The 18,197-nt window shown below is 37.4% G+C and overlaps 1 protein-coding gene across 1 annotated transcript; it reads left to right on the forward strand.

The window, feature by feature from the left end:
• Positions 1-5,824: 5,824 nt before the first annotated feature.
• LOC140246014 (uncharacterized) lies at positions 5,825-17,219 on the forward strand. Its single transcript, XM_072325463.1, has 2 exons — positions 5,825-5,911; positions 16,647-17,219. Exons 1-2 carry the CDS (start codon positions 5,843-5,845, stop codon positions 17,007-17,009), a joined length of 432 nt encoding a protein of 143 aa, XP_072181564.1. The 5' UTR covers positions 5,825-5,842; the 3' UTR covers positions 17,010-17,219.
• Positions 17,220-18,197: the final 978 nt, after the last annotated feature.

An 18,197-nucleotide genomic window follows, 5' to 3' on the forward strand; every position in this document is an offset into this window, starting at 1 on the left:
TGCACTCATATTTTATGGTTTGCAGAACACACCTCAAGTGGTGTATTCAGGTTAGTGTGAGTTGTGCTTCCATCACTCCAATGTAAAGTGAAGACCTCACAAACTGAACTCAAAGTTCACTATGTTTCTTTACGTCCATTCCTCACTGCAAATAAAATGCATGCTCTGATGATGATGATTTTTTTTTTTTTTTTTTGGGGGGGGGGGAATTATACAAAGGGATGCAAAAATATACAAAGGGATACATTAACTTTTACTGACTATAAAGACTTAAATCTGTATTTCATACATTCTAGCTCTTCAAGTGCAAGTCAGTGCCATCCTTGAGTTAAGGACTAAATATGAACAAAAAGTAATAGAAATTATACCATATTTTTTATTAATCATATCTGAAGTCAATCTGTATATTTCTGAGAACTAAGGTCATGACAAAATCTTGCATACTTAAAGTGATTATCAGCTTGAAAATTAACTGTTTTTGAAGAGATATGAAATGGTGGTTATGCTATGAATGATAAATTTCAGTGGTATTGTTTGTTTAGAATGTTCATTAAATCATGTTTCAAAATTGTCTTGGAAACTGGTCATGTGACCTTTCACCGAATGGTTAATCTTTATGATATTAAATCTCACTACAATATGGTCACAAATTCATAGGTATGTGTTTCTTTTTCTAGAAGATGACCTTTAACGATACGACGCTGTCTGTGCAGGGTAAGGGAGACAGGATCATGTAATCCCCTAAGTATTGCTAACCCCAGATTGTTGTGTACAGGAATTATAGATTGCAGTTATGTCTGTATGCCTGAAATTGTGGCACCATCATAATTTGTAATGTGAAGTGCAGTAGGGCATGAAAGTGGTCAGAATAAAATTTGATTTGATACTGTATATGCATTCATCATAAAACAGCAAATCATGTGAATAGATTATTCTAATGATATGTTAGACATTGAGGTAGAAGATATGACTTACATTATATGCAAAGATTGATGCATTTTCAAATCTCTGCCTCTCTTTGTATTTTCTTTTCATCAGATAAGCTGTATTGTCTTTGTAACACCTGTGGGATTGTACGGGGGGAGGGGGGGGGGGGGGGTGATGGCTACTAGTGGCTCCATCCTGAATGTGTTGCAGTCATTTCAACACACCTCTCTGGGTGTATTAAAGGGATGATATAGTATTGGCTGATGTGATAACTTTTTGTAACAGATATTTAGAAATCACTCTATGAAATGTTAAAGAGCATACAATTCAAAGAGGAATTGCAAGTTTATTGAATGAAAATCAGCTTTGGAATGGCTGAGATATTCAAAAACAAGGGAAAACAAAGCAATCCTATTAAAAGGTGGGTCCCACCTTTTATTAGGTTAGGTATGTTTCGGATATCTCGGTCAATTCGAAATCAATTTTCACAAGATAAAATTTGAATTCTTCTTAGAATTATTATGTTATTTCATATTTTATAAAAGGTTTCTCTCGTTATCCCAAAAAATTATCATTAAAAGAAAAAAAGATGGAAACCTGACGCCCAATCTCAACCAAACTATACTAGTCCTTTAACAATATTAATGTATTGAGTTTGCAGGAAATATTTGTTTCTCCTCTGACCTCCACTCTTTTCCCCCCAGTGAAAAATGTACACGGTCCTCTCAATTTAGAGCCAAGAGGATATGACTTTGGAGGGAACTTAAGCCAGTAGTGCAGTGGTTGTTTGCTCTACAAGCATTTATTACTTCCTGTATGGTCACATTTTTACAGATGATAGAATAAGAATCTATGTTCCAAAAGTCAAATGCATTGGAAGGAAGAGATCTGGTCTCACTCATGTTGTGTACAGAGGGGGAAAAAAGAAAGTTCTGTTTGCAATGTTTGGAAGTCTTAGGCTGATCAACCCAATATCAACAGTAGCATGTATCCCTTGGAAGTGCCACTGTCAAGGTGTTCTGTGCTGTAATTTGTAGATACAGACACAGTCACTTGAAAATCACGAGGATGTTAAAATACTGATAAGTGTTTAAAGAGTTTACACCTTTCTTGTCCTCAACTAGATAAGGGATAAGCTTAATGTATTGATCCAAGGATGTGTATGCTTTTATATTTAAGGTATGGGACGTGCATTATATCTTATTTATATTAATATGTGTATTGGAATGGAATCTGGCGTATTTCAGTTCTGTTGTTGATCACGACTATTATTTCTGACCTGGACTTTGGTGTAAATATTGCTTTGTACCATCATTATCACTGCTTCCCATATGCTACCTGTGTACTCCTAGCTTTTTCATCTTCAACATCTACTTAAAAGTCACAGCTTAGTGTATAATGGCCCTTGCACAATGCATGTTTATCATATGTGTATTTTGGTTCTGATTGTTTGCTTGTATAAGTTTGATTGGTGTATGTACATGAATATTTTGGTTCTTTATTTTTTTTTTCATGTAACCTACAATGTTCTGTGTTGTCTACGTTCATAATGCTGCCATGCTATACAGGTACTTAACAGCTCTGCATATTTTTGTATAATTAGTTTTCCCACTGTAGGCATGATCTAGGATTATGATCTTTTTTGGTCTATTTGTGATTCATTTATAGTTAATTACCGATGTTATGCACATACTCAGAAGCTGTCATGTATAATGTGTATAAGATATCTGAACTATGATGGCATTGTGTACATACTAGTGCAATTTAGACTGTATCATATACATATACCTAACATCTTCTCCAATGCAAATTTTGCACCATCTTTGAAATAATGAAGTATAGTTGTAATATTTGATATAAGTTTTATCAATATGAAGCACACGACCAAATAAGAGAGAAAGAACTCACCATTTGAAACGAAAATGGTTCCTTCATTTTGGGTCAACAAACCACAAGTTTAATTTGGAAGGATGTGCAAAATTCAGAGATTTAGAATCAACAATATTCAAACTTTGTCTATAAGATACAAAAAAAAAAACTAACTAAAGAGCTTTAACCAACTTTTGTATTCTTACTTCTTTTTTTTTTTCAGATGTTTCCCTACTGATCAGCACCAGTGTGCATGATACACTATGTGCTTTTCACATATGCTTTTTACTGGATATATGAAAAAATGAGCTTGGTGTTTGATATTGGATTCATGAAAGTCTTTGGCTGATCTGTATTCTATTTTTTCTTGAAGTTAGAATAATGATGCAGAAACTGGGAAAATACAAAATTTGATGAAAGGTATCATTATTGTGTGCCTCTCATGGATCCCACCAATTCCATCAAATTCCTCAGACTTTCAATTGTTTAACTGGATGGTTTGAAAAAATATTGCATTCTTTGAGGATGTTGTTCCCACTTTTTTCCTGTGCAAACTTTTCCTGTGTGCTCATACCAAGGTATCCATTGTCCTAAGCAATAATCCAGTGTTGTAGAAAAGAAGAAATGTAAATATCGATTGTTATTTTCACTTGTATACATATTGTTGGTTTAGATGGATTATGTAAAAGATAATACATACAGAGACAAAACAAACTTGTGCATTGCTTTTATTTGTTGGCATGTGAGTGGTTATATTTGCTCAAAAGTTTATGCAAAGAGGGGAGTTTTGTAGCTTAGTATCTAGAATTAGATGGAAGAGATATTTTCTACCTGTTTTGTACAACTACAAAGGAAATCCAGATTTGGAGTAGACATGTGTGTGCATGATGTTCGATAACTCTTTAAGTGTTCAGGTGGTTTTGAAGAAACAAAATCGGTTTCCATCAAAAAGGGGGAAACCTGCGAGCAGAAAGTATGGTTTGCATAGCTCCCTCCTCCCCCCCCCCCCCCCCCCCCATGTAGAGAAAAATTCCATCCTGATTCTATGTTGCCTTATATGAAAGCAGCAAAAATTAGAGAAGTAGACAAGTTATGAACTGTTAGGAAGTGTAGAAAGTAAAGCAAATTGCTGATTCTCTGTGACATACACGTAGTACAATGTAGTTGAGCAGCTCCCTACTTTGTGTGTACACAGAAATTCACCAATATTTATTTTTTAACCCAGATTTTTTTTTTTTTCTGCAGACCTGTCCTTGGTATATAATGGGAGTGATAATGTCTCTGCATGCCCTCATCACTTGATAAGTACTATCTGTGCCCAAAATATTTGACAAAGAGAATCTATTTTTGTGCAAACTGAAGGAAGAGCTGCTCAACAGCTAGTGTATGTCACACAGAGTTGCCAATTTTTCTTACTCTCTAAACTTAAACAATTCATAACTCTCCGCATCTAATTTTTTTTCCTCTTAAATTTTCACTGATCTACTTCTGTGATTTTTCTACTCTCATGCAATGCAACATATTATCATCAGCTGAGAACCAGATGGCCGCTGTCACATTCTTGGATTTGAGCGTAAATGAAAACAAAGCTAAACAATCAATTTTCATGAAATAAATATGTTTATTTCATCCAAAGTAGACATATTTATAAGCATTATTCCAAGTATAGGGTAAAATAGGGCCCTTGTGGTTTTAATTTTTAACATTTGACGAAAGTTTAAGATAATTTAAGATTGACACCATAATGTAGAGGAGATCGAGCTCTACAACATGATACCAATTACTCGATACCCCCCCCCCCAAAAAAAAACAACAACAACAACAACAACAACAACAACAACACAAAAACAAAAACAAAAAAACAGGGACAACAGCAAAAACAACAACAACAAAACGTGATAAAGCCCTTCTGGTTCTCAGCTGACAGTATCAGGATGGACTTTTCCTTTAATGTCATCTTGTGTATGTTGGAGAGAAAACTCTTGCCTCTGTCCTGTCCTATGATCAGGAGCAATGATTGCATCATTCCAAGTGATCATGTGGTGATGACATGTCTAGCTCACTAGGAAATGATAGCGTCTTTGTTTGTTTGTTTGTTTTTTCATCAGTTTTCTATTTCTCGTGTCAAATATTGCACGTCATCTCACCCTCTGCTCCTCTGTATTATTGGACGCAGCAAGCTGTGAGTGATTTCCTTCGTGGTGTAGACTTTATGGACTGTGAGGTCGTGATATTCTCTGTATGTGTATGTTTGTCTGTGTGTGTGATTGTGTGTTTAATTTCTTAGCCAAAATGACTTCATGTGAAATATACGAACATATTTAAAGATGCACACGGACATACATACATACATACATACATACATGACAGTAGAGAACAAAAGTGTGATGTAATAGTCATCCTTCGCCATGGAAACTGGTTCTAAACAACCACACCTAGCCAGAGTGTTCCAACCAACAAAAGACTGTGCCATTATCACTTCGGTACTCTGCACACAATATGATATGTAAGTAGGCCTGCATAGCCAGGTAGACAGATATAAGTACCAAGTGTGCAGATGGAAAAAAAAAAGATAAAACCTCTAATTTGTGATATTGTTAAGAAACAGGTATTCTGGTCTTCCCGTGTACTTTGTCACCTCTGATCTCCACACAATTACCCATTCTTCCTTTCTGTCGGTCATCACATGGATGCTGTCCCTGCTTTCCCGGCAGGCCAACGCCCTCTGTATGTCCTCCCACATCTCTCTCGTGCTTTGCGCCCATTGGTTGGTCGAGCATGCGCAGCGGACCCACTTGCCCCCAAGGGCCTTCCGCTTGTCACCATCTGGAAATGTAGTTGACAAGGTGCCCCTTCAACACGGGCGATTGGCGCCAATGTTGTGGTCTTGCGTTGATGAGTGCAACCTCCCGCGAGCACCTCTGACCCATAATGCTCGTGCTTAGTGTTGCACAGGTTCTCGGAAGGAGCGGTGCACGAAAAATTGTTTTCAAGTGCAACTGGCCGGGAGCGATATATTTATCTACGGTTCTTGATTTCTGCTGGAATGAAACACTTTTTGGTAGCCACATTGTTGTCCTTACTTCTTCTGCTGATGCTTACCTCGGGCGAGCAGGTAAGAATGATTATCGAAAGTATACGGTTTTTTAATAGTTCACTGTTTTTGTTTGTTTGTTTGTTTTTTACAATTTCGCGTCAATAATTACAGTTCCATTCAAAATGCTTGACCCAAGCGTGTACGCGTTCTACAATCACTTAAGCCCCCTTTTAAAATTCCTTCTTCCAAATATTTCTGAAATTTCCGACTTCTGTTTATATTTTATCAATCTGCTTTGTGTCTCTTTCACCCCTTTTCCTGTTCCCTTGTATAGTAACCTTTCATCTCTTATTGGAGGGGGAATTAAATTTAAGGTTCGTTTGCAATGATTGATATTTGTCTATTTCTCATTCATTCTCAAGACTTGGTCTTTCTAGATGAGTGAAAACGTCTAACTCCACTGCAGTTCCGTACATTTTAACAATAATTCTGGCTTTCCGTAGAGTTGGTCAGCCAAGTATATAGAGTGTTGACGTGCAACAAAATTGACTTCCAATCAAAGGGGCTGTACAGATACTGAACATTATAAAGTAAATCTGATTTCACCTGATTTAGTAGGGGCATGATATTACAGTATGTTTATTTCATTATCTTGAAGTTCTTTTTTTTTGTACGAACACTTATTAGAGAAAGTGATATATCACCGTTATTTTGATAATAAGCGAGGAAAAAGATAGAAAAAGTAACCGTTTACCGAGCTGAATTGAGAGCTTGAGACGATATAGACAAAGAGAAAAGTGATTGAACGCATTTTCTGCGATTGCTCCATCGTGCCTCGGGAAACTTTCCACATCGCTTGATCAGTCTGAAATGGAACACTATACCTGCCTTCACAACCGCCGTGTGTTTTCTGGACATATCAAATATCTTGTTTCGCAGAAGAGCATATAGATTGCATCAATCTCGGCCGATCAACTTGCAACGGAAATAAATCCTGCCGTAATAATGCAGTTAAGATGCTAAATGTGATTTTAGGGCTTTAAGCCAAACATTAAAGATGGAAACACGATATATCTTTGCGATGCAAATTTCCGGCGGTATAGCGGTAGCCTAAAGGTTCGATATTTTTGTGTAGTTCTTCACCTTAAGCAAAAACATCATATGGAGATATAGGAATACAAGAAATAACTATTTGCATCATATTCTTCTACAGAAGAAGTGGCTCTGAAACTGCGCTGAAATGAAGAATCACTTCTATATGATACTTTGAAAGTCACTTTTGATGGATGATTTATGCACTATCTTCACAATAACCTGCCTTAAAATGACTTGTCAAATGTTTATAGAAGTATTGGCGAAGAATTCTTCATTTCGATTGTGAAGATTTAATTTTGAAGTTACAATCTGTATTTCTCTCTCATGAAGAAATTTGATTTCAACCAGCTGCTTGCTCAACACTCAGATATGAAAGACAATTGAATTTTATTGTATATTCTCTGAGCGTTTGTCGGTCGCTGTAAGACAAGAAGAGATACAGGGCTTTGATATCGTGTATTAACATAGCGATGTAGCATTAAAGGCGTGTCTACCATAGTAAAAAAAAAAAAAAAAAAAAAGACTGAAAATAATTGACGTATGTTCTCTATCGAAATATTTCACAGTTGTTACATAGTTATTACGAAGTGCGATATTTATCTGACATCCGCACAATTCTCCCAAGTAAGTGATAACAAAACATTGCCATTCAGAACCTGATAAACGATGTGTCGCAAATGACAGCTACCACCTTTAAGGAAGCCATGGGTTAATTAGAGACGAATATCTTCTCTGGTCGACCTCCAACCCGCGGCCCGAAACTATTTCATCGGTTTCAGGCCGACGGTTTTAATCATCACGGGTAACGAAGCGAAGACGAGGTCTCCTAATGGGGGTGGCGTACCCGGGAGGTTTGGGAGAGATGCCTTTAATATTTGATGCCCGGAGTGAAATTATTGATGTCGAAGAAAGACGTGGAGCGAACGCTACACGGTGTTGCGATTGAACACACATTTTGTCACTTTGAAAAGAACTGGAGGGAATGATGGTCATAGGCAGTTTCAGGCGTTTCAGACAACAGACAGGTTTACATTCCTGGAAGTCCCAAATAAAGACATCTTTACTAGTATATTGGTAGTCCTGAAGGTTTATGCTAATGGCAGCCAATGGCAGATCTTTATATCAACTGTTGGCATTTTGCTTTAGTTTGCGTGTTGTTTTGCAATGGTTTTTATTTATTTGTTTGTATCTTTTTTTCTTTTTTTCTTTTTTTTTTGGGGGGGGCGGAGGTATTTAATGTTCGTGAGTATATTTGTATGCGTGTGCTTGTATGTGTGTGTGTGTGTGTGTGTGTGTGTGTGTGTGTGAAAGTGTGTGTTTATGTTTGTGATCCCCCGACTATTTGTCTTAAATAATACTGATAAGGGTTTAAATCGAGGTCGAAATTCTGATCTATGATCTCATAATTTCGATCATCAAAATTATAATATTGATCTGCATAAGCATCTGTTGATTGAAATGTGACATGAGAGCATTATCATGATACAACAAAGAGCTCTTCTTGTTAGATGTCGTACGCTCCTGATTTGAACATCAAAGTATGTAGACGAGCATTCATCTTTATAAGAACACACAGACACGTACACAAACACACACAGACACGCGCGAGCGCACACACACTCACACATACACACGCACACACACACGCAAACATACATGCAAAACACACATACACACACAACACACAAGCCGAAACTGTAAAATTGCTGTGACATAATAATACAAATTAATTGATAAAGATTTATATATTAACATTTTTTACATCTATGTAGATCCATTTATTGATGCATTTCATACTGATGCCACTGTCATGACCACCAAAGCAGATACCAGGAGGCATTTTTCTTTTGATAGGCAAATTATTTACTTCCATTCTGGAAAATGGTTGAAAGTCTTCGAATTTCACTGAGACGATTATCTCATGCTGATGTGAAACTAGCGTCGCTATCGTCACACGCAATAATCTGCAAGAAAGTTAAACCTTAATTGAAAAAAAAAATCTATGAAAAGTAAGATATTCCTGACGACCCTTGCGATATCAATATATCTACAACGACCCGACATGAGCAATGACATGGTCATAACTGAGTATCCTTGTATAAGTCAGCAAGCGACTGAGCAGACATTCTTTGCTGAACAAAACGAGGAGGCCGCAGGTTCCTGGGGTAATACTTGGAAGCTCTTTATGTACACTGGAATTTCATTTTGATGCGGTCTTGCATTTTCAATATCGCCTCGGTACTGCTTTACCAGGTATCCAAAAGAAGACAATTTTAAAGTGGAAAGTGGTGTCCGTGAAATGCATCACTAAAGGCTCACGGTTATTTGATGTCTCCAAAAGTGGCATAGTCGGGGCTTACTCTCTTTGGGAGATAGGGATCCATTATCCTCTCGTTATCCTATAGCGAGTTTACTGAAGCGTATACAAACATGATGTAAATGTTATGTATGTGTTCGTTTGTTTCTCTGTTAGTTTGTTTTTATTTTTGTTTTTGGTAGGGGATCTCTGGCTATATAGCTATACGGTTGTAATACAGTATGTCCCCCCCCCCCCAAAAAAAAAAAAAAAAACAACAAATTTTCGCATTGATAACACCCAAAATGATTAAACTGTCTAAATGCTACTTCAGGATCTTGAAATATAACATCTTAGCTCTATTTTGCAGAAAACCTCATTCACTTTGGTTAAGCGGTCACAGAGAAATGTGAAAAGTTGTAAAGCATGTCATGAGTCTGATTCTTCCAAGTTTAGCACTTCGGTGCTTTTGTGTGTGAATACAATAGACAGAACTTGGATTCTTGACATCCTCTGCAAAATTCCTCATTTCTCTTTGACCACTGAAGCAAATCGAATGGGGATTTCTGTAAGATGTGGGCAATGAGTTATAGTTTCATACCCTGAATTTGTTTTTCGATTTATTCACTATTTTTAAAGGTATCATTGCGGAGGGTCCCGTTGTATTTTTTTTTTTTTTTTGGGGGGGGGGAGGACATTAGTATAGTACTCTGTAGTAGTAGTAGTAGTAGTAGTAGTAGTAGTAGTAGTAGTAGTAGTAGTAGTAGTAGTAGTAGTAGTAGTAGAAGTAGTAGTGGTAGTAGTAGTAGTAGTAGTAGTAGTAGATAGTAGTAGATAGTAGTAGTAGTAGTAGTAGTAGTAGTAGCAGTAGTAGTAGAAGTAATAGTAGTAGTAGTCGTAGTAGTAGTAGTAGTAGTAGTAGTAGTAGTAGTAGTAGTAGTAGTAGAAATAGTAGTGGTATAAGTAGTAGTAGTAGTCGTAGTAGTAGTAGTCGTAGTAGTAGTAGTAGTAGTAGTAGTAGTAGTAGTAGTAGTAGTAGTACAATTGTAATAGTCGTAGTAGTAGTAATAGTAGTAGTCGTAGTAGTAGAAGTAGTAGTAGTAGTAGTAATAGTAGTAGTAGTAGTAGTAGTAGTAGTAGTAGTATAGATAGTATAGTAGTAGTAATTTTCCGCATAAAACTGTAAAACGATGAAAACGCTGATTGATTGTTTATTTTCAGCTTTGTTAACATGATAATTCTGGTTTCCCATTGGGTTGATACAAAGATTACACATACAAATTGCAACAAACAAAATCAAAGCATAATACAATAGATCGAGCGAGCAAAAAAAAAAACCGAAACATAAAACAAAAACAAATGAAATGAGTAGTTGATAAAATAAATGGCTTATTACAATGAAATTATATAATTTTAATTTAAGCAGCTAAATGGAAGCGAAATATACATCTATCCAAATTACTTAAACTATCTTAAAAACTAACTGAAATTTAATTAAAGAATTAAATTGAATAGGTAAATTGAGGGAAAGATTTAGAAATTTGAATATTGCACAAAATTCATGGATAGATCTGTAAATGAAATTTAAGACAAGAAAATTATCAGTAGAATTAAAGGTTACAAAATATGTTGCATCAAAGCAGTGTTCTTGAAGAGGAGTGCAAGGAGATTAATTGTAGCTTCAGTTCACGAGGATTTAGGATGGGATATTCTTATTAGGAGCAAGGGATGCGTGAATAGTTTTGCTTTAAGGCATCAATGCTAAACTTGCCTGCTTATACAAAGAGAGAGAGAGAGACAGAAAAAAAAATCATTGCTTTATTCCTCATACAACAAAAATCGAGTCATCTTTATTGGTAGTGCGGGGACATACGATCTCAAATTCCTGAATGTATATGTAAGTTTATCCCGGAGAGAAATGTCCTCGGTGGATTCAATTGAAACTACGCGAGGAGAATGTCCCCACCCAGGACCTTTGCGACATCGCCTAATGGCTGCTAGGGAATAGTAGAATCATCATATCCTGAATTTGCGTTGGAGACAATGGGGAACACATGTCGGGGAATGATATCATGTAGAAAATTGTATACAGCTAAAAGCACTCAATCTATTAGGGACTGACTTCTCGGTATGCATGTGTGATTGTTATGCGTGGGTTGTTGCCCGGGGAATGCCATCGAGATATATACGGTGCAACTCGAGGATTGCCCGAAGTCACAGTTCTCTCTGCCAGGATGATTTCGGCAAGGTTTGACATATTATTATACCCACGCGATTTTCTTGTCGCATTGTAAGGGTGTAGCTATGACGTGGCGATGCTGGAATAACGTCACTCTCATCTAGTTTCTATCATCTACGTCATAATATGTGTATATAGGATTGACCCTATTCAGATGTAATGATGTAAGATGTCAAAAAAAAAAAGCCACATTAAAGGGATGGTATAGTATTGGTTGAGGTGAGGATTCAGCTTTAAACTTTTTGCGAGATAGTTAGAAACCATTTCATGAAATGTTTAGGAGCATAAGAGGAATTCAAAGTTTATTTGATGAAAATCGGTTTTGAAATGGATGAGATATCCAAAAACAAAGTAAAAAAAAGCGAACCTAACGAAAGGTGGGTCTAACCTTTTATTACGATTGCTTTGTTTTGGATATCATGGCAATTTCAAAACCGATTTTCATCAAATAAACTTTGAATTTCTCTGAGAATTACATGCTCTTTCATGTTTTTTTCAAGGTTTCTCATTATCTCAACAAAATTATCATTAAAAAAAGTTGAAAACCTGAAGCCCCATCTCAACCGAAACTGTATCACCCCTTTAACGTTGTCCCTTTTTACAACCAGCCAACATGTGCAATTAGAATGCAAACCCAGGCAAACACACATGCGAACAAACATACAAACACAAAAACATAGACACACACGGGCACATGCAATCTAGAGTAACAAGACTATATTCCACACACAACTATACCTGTAACATCCTTGGATCTCAACTTCATCCCTTTCTTATCCTATGCGCTTGCTATTTTGTTTCAGATCTGCCACGATCTACATTTTACTGTAACACCAGAGCTATATTCCGTAACATTTCGACGAAAATATCGGGGTATATTAGTCCTGTCAACTGAAATTCATTTTCTGGTTGGTTCTCTTTGATCATTTCTGTTTGTTTTTACCTATCAATTTGAAACACAGTCATAGTGAAACTTGTTACCATTTACCTCTGAAATGAATCTCTTTATTTTTCTGAACCGTTTCCTCCTTTCTTTCTCGGTGTTGTTGTTTTGTCGTGTTCTTGTTTGATAAAATATAAAACGACAAAATCTGAATTCTTTATTATTTTTAGCTCTAGTTCGGCATTAACCGTGTCCGGTAGAGTCTCTTGACTGAACAATATTATTTATTACGTCACCATTACAGGCCACTCAAACGTACTCCACGTTCTGATAGTCTGGGTGACAAAGTCAGAATTCTAGCCTTATTTTACTGTCCGCTCGACTTCCCAATGTTTATTAATGGTTTTACCCTATTCCGAACAATATGTCGAAGGTGCTGAATCCGAATCTGTATGATGTAACTCTTTTATCCTTGATTGTTTTGAGATATTCAAGATGGCCGCCAAAAAGGCCGCCAAAGTTTGCTATCCTTAGGCTCAATATCTTTATAAATGGTGAAAAATTACGAGATTTGATGGTTTTAGCCTATTTTGTGGGGGTCGAATCCGAATCTGGGTGATGAAATTCTTGCATCTTCGAGGGTTTTGAAATATTAAAATGGGCGCCAAAAGTTTTAATCTTGATATACGTATAAGTTCCTTGTAAATGATGAATAGATTGAAAACAAGTTCATGGTTTTACCCTATATTTCGAGGGAGCCGAGTCCAGATCTGACTGAGGCAACACTTGCACTCCTGAGGGTTTTGAGATATTTAAGATTTTTGGTGGCCATTTTGGCGGAAATCTCGAATATCTCAAAACCCCCAAGGATGCAAGTTATACATTATCCAGATCCGAATTCAGCATCCTCGAAATAGGGTAAAGCCATCAATAAGCATCGGACGGTAAAACAAGCTTCAGCCTCTGGCGCCTAGACTAAAAATCTTTATACAGATTAGAATCTTAAGACTGTCAATAATCCTGGAGGCAATATCCCACAAGAAGGTATCACTATCCACTGATCGTTTTGCGCTAATGATGACCTTCATTCTGCAACTGTACAGTATAGGAAATGTGGAGTATCACATCTGACGTGTAATAACTTGTTTAAATTTTCATGCTGCTCTGATAGGCGAAGGTATCTCCGCTGAAAGTGAGTGATAAAAAGACGCCCACGTTATAATTCGTTTCGCAGATGGTTGGCGTGTCTCATCTTTTGGTATTTTCAGTTGCATACTCCTGCTGTCACAGAACTGCGCTAACCAATCGAAATTTTGTTTTCGGTAATGCCGTCTCTTTCTCAAATTGGCTTTAGACGTTACTGCCATGTATACATTTCAGGGCCGGCGGAACGAAGGGGGGGGGGGGGGGGAGCTCTACTTTTTTTTTTTTTTGCACAATGCATAGGAATACATAGATACTCAATAAAATAATTAAGTCAACTGGCAATTTAAGCTCTAATCACTGTCATAATCACTATAATCGGACGCTGACGATTCAGAAATGCCAGGTCGACGTTTTGATGATCATCCGGAGAAGGAAATATTTTCGTTGTCAGTCATGGAGTGAGGAAAATTGTTAATTTCTTCATGGACCTGGATTGGTTGGTTAAAAATTTGAAAAAGTAGGAGTACAGACGCACTTAAAAGAGGCAACGTCTGTAATAACTGCAACCTTTTTCATTCACAATACTGATAGCAATGAAGTATAATTTATTAATCTATGATTCATCTTCAGTCAGAGCCACGACCTATGTATTTGAAAGAAATGTAGAGAAAGCAAAAATATTACATAACATTTCTCACTCTATGCAAACACCGCTGCTGTATAAACGTTCTTAAAATCTTCCTCGAAAAAAAAAAAAATGAAATGATTGAAGAGAAGCGACGAGGCCAGTGAAATGAAATATGGCGAGAAAAAATGATAAGCTTGTTCGGATATCTGAGATAGCTCAGAAAGTCTCTTCGCCATTAACCAAGGTCCAAGCATCATCAACCCAGATTAAGAATTGTGATAAAAGATCGCAACAATTCACACCGGAAGGTCTCAAATGAGTAAGAAATTGCCAATAGCTATCGTGCGAGTTGTGCTTAGATTGTGCATACATGTACAGTATGTCCCAAAGAAATTACAACGGGACCCTCCGCAATGATATCTTTAAAAATAGTGAACGAATCTAAATACAAATTCAAGGTAAACTCATTGCCCACAACTTACAAAAAAAAAAAATCCATTCGATTTGCTTCAGTGGTCAAAGAGAAATGAGTAATTTTGTAGAGGATGTCGGGAATCTCTTCCCTCCAAGTTCTGTCTATCATTCACACACAAGAGCATTGAATTGCTAAAATTGGAAGAATCAGACTTATGACATGCTTTACAACAATCAACATTTCTCTGTGACCGCTTAACCAAATTGAATGGGGTTTTCTGCAAAATAGAGCTAAGATTTTTTTTTTAAACAGTTTAAGACCCTGAAGTAGCATGTAGACAGCGCGATCATATTGGGTGTAATCAATTCGAAAATCTGATTGTAATTTTTGGGGAACATACTGCAGTATGTCCCAAAAAAATTACAATCATTTTTTTTTCGCATTGATAACACCCAATATGATTAAATTTTTGAATGCTACTTCAGGGTCTTAAAATATAACATTTTAGCTCTATTTTGCAGAAATCCCCATTTGATTTGGTTTAGCGGTCACAGAGAAATGTGGATTGCTGTAAAGCATGTCATGAGTCTAAATCTTTTAAGTTTAGCACTTCGATGATCTTGTGTGTGAATAATAGACAGACCTTGGAGGGAAGAGATTCCCGACATCCACAACAAAATTCCGTATTTCTCTTTGACCACTGAAGCAAATCAAATGGGGTTTTCTGTAAGATGTGGGCAATGGAATATAGTTTCATACCCTGCATTTGTATTTAGATTGATGCAATCATTGCGGAGGGCCCCGTTGTATTTTTTGGGGGACATACGGTACTTTTAGTAGGCCTACATCAGTCAACCTGCGTTGATGCAAGAGTCGTTTGGTTGTAATGGGATTTATCACTTTCGTATCAGCAAATTAATCATAATATTCTCAGTTTCACTAAGATAGAATTGATAATAGCTCTGACAATATTATCATAGTTGTAATTTTCTGCGCCATTATCATTATACATTACTGTAGGAAACTAACCTTCATGAGAGATAGACAGGAAGGTTGTTGACCTTAAAGGGGATGGTTAGTAACTGATCAGTGGGAATCAGTGAGAATGCTGGGGGATGATCGTTCCAATCCTTGTGGGATTCATTTAAGAGTAGGGTACATTAATATCTATTGTTGTGTGAAAATTATTTGCTTCAGAATGGTCTCATATATTCAAGTAATGTGCAGTTCAATGTTTCCAGGTTAGCATGCATACAGTGACGGTGCGATCGTTAACGGGCCGTTAACGATCGCTCCGTCACTGTACAGGCATGCTAACCTGGAAACATTTAACTATAATAATGTACTCTCAAATGAATCCCACAAGGATTGGAACAATCATCCCCCAGCATTCGCACTGATTCCCACTGATCAGTTAGGGCCCTACTCGCCATCCCCTTTAATAACGGTAATTGACAAATTGATCTTTCGAATATGGTGTCTACAATTTTATCATTCTTCACGTTTTGCATACGATTCCCCTCTCCCATCATTGAGCATGAATGTTTTATGCACGCACGCACGTACAAACATATACACACACTTACACACTGTCTAAACAAACAAGGACCTTGTCAAGGACCTCAACGTTGGAAAGTTTGTTCAACTTGTTTTTCGGGCGCCACAATGTAGCTCCTATTGCTTGCGGTGTCCGCTGTACAAAAGGCGCCTATTACGTACATGACTTGTATATAAATCACTGCGGACTTATGGTTCTCAAGCAAGCGTTGAATGAAAATATATGTGCAAGCTAAACTCCTTTCATGGAAACTGAGAGTTCCTCATACAGAGGATAGTATACCTGTTCCTTGGTCTTATCTTTTCTCTACTCATCTGGAGTTATCTTGTCTGTGTATTGCATGAATAAGCTAAAGCCACCGGCACTTGAGAGAATCCCGTTCGTTCGTCTTCGAGAGCAAAGCTTGGAGTTTAAAGAGTTTTGAAAGCTGTGACAATGATTGTTTCAAATACACTCATGCTATGAAGGAGTAAATCGTTGAAATTGCTTTTAATTATATTGTTTTGTGTTGTCCTTCCTCCTTTCTTCTTGTTTGGTCCTACTCTATACAAAGGAGCTCGTCCGAGTTAAACGTATGCATGATGCATCAGCAGGAACCAGGCAAACTTCAGACATTCTTCACTCTGCCGAAAGCACGAGATCTCGAAGGGAGATAGCATCTGGCATCGCCGGAGTTGGACCTCACCCTCCTTTGCCTGGTGTTCAGGGCGACGTGGCGAGACGAGATGGCCGTGTGAGGAAGGCTCCACTGACGCCGCTAGCCAAAGTTGCCAGTAGTCTGACAAGATGGAGGAGGATGGTTGAGGACACGGGATACCTCAAGCGGACGGCAGGTCGAGGCAAGCACGAGACGGTGATTGATGAGGAAGGGCTGAAGAGGGAGAAGAGGCCGATGACGGCAGGCAATCCGAGATGATAGTCGTTTCGCTAACGATCAAGCAGGTCTCAACTTCCAACATTCTGATAGATCGACCACTTGCAGTGAAACCTTTCCAGAATAGATCGCACTTGATAAATCGTTTTAAACAAACCGAGACAGAGCTTTTTACCACCCAAAGGAAACTGTAAATGATTGCACGAGAGTGCTGCGATCGACGCTAAGTTTAGTTCACCCCCATCCCGATTTAAATCCGCCACGTTGAAATAAATGTATTAATACGTCAGGATCTTCTTTCATTGTGCCGAATTCGCTGCCGTAGGAAGATTATCGGATGAGGGAGCGGTAATAGGATCTTTTCTAATAGCATTGCACTATGTATTTCATATCGGTGTCTTCTGCATACAGTACGTAATATACGTGTTTTCGTAGTCAGATTTGTGATAAGTAGGGTATCCGTTGTCAGGTGGAGATTCTATTCTAAACATAGTTCTACGACACCGATTTGTGTGTGTGTGTGTGTGTGTGTGTGTGTTTGTCTTTGCTGTTTTGTGTTTTAGTTTACATTTCCTTTAAAGATGGATTGTATCTTTGAATGAAAAGGTACAACTGTGAAAGTTATCATCATGAATAGTACTTTAAGGCATGATATTTTACTACCAATAACGTATTGCCTGCTTGCGTGCGTTTTTTTTTTTCCATTTAATATCATTAAATTTTCTCGTCCTGTGTCACATTACAGTGTACCTTACATCACGGGTTGATAGAATTCTCATGTCTTGATGCTTACCTATTTTTATCATTATGATCTACTAACATATGTAATACCCGGCCTACAGCTCTGCTTCGTTGTTATTTCACACTTTTTACTTCAAGTTTACTTTGATAGGTGGAATAAACTCACACTAACATTATGGTCCCGTACAGCTGTCAATGGCTGTAGAGTTCTCGTCCAAACCAGACCTTAATTAGGCACTTTACGGAACTTTGCGTTTCATGTAGGGTTTCATGAAAGAATAATACTGTACATTATTGTATACACTACAAAGTATCAGCACAAGAAAAAAAATCTACATACGATCATAACGATTGTACTCCATGTACATGGTGATTGTGTAGCCACCATTATTGGGCAAATTACTATAGGACAGTGATATAAATACTTAGTAGTTGAAAACAGTGATGTTAATATGGCCTCGCAAGTCTTCCTCTGATTCAAACATAAAT

This window comes from Diadema setosum, chromosome 2, assembly GCF_964275005.1.
Source record: "Diadema setosum chromosome 2, eeDiaSeto1, whole genome shotgun sequence".
NCBI classification, from domain to species: Eukaryota; Metazoa; Echinodermata; class Echinoidea; order Diadematoida; family Diadematidae; genus Diadema; species Diadema setosum.

Coding starts and splice junctions, on each gene's coding strand:
- LOC140246014 (XM_072325463.1), top strand. CDS start 5,843: ATGAAACACTTTTTGGTAGCCACATTGTTGTCCTTACTTCTTCTGCTG. Junction 5,912..16,646: donor TGCTTACCTCGGGCGAGCAG/GTAAGAATGATT, acceptor CTCTATACAAAG/GAGCTCGTCCGAGTTAAACG.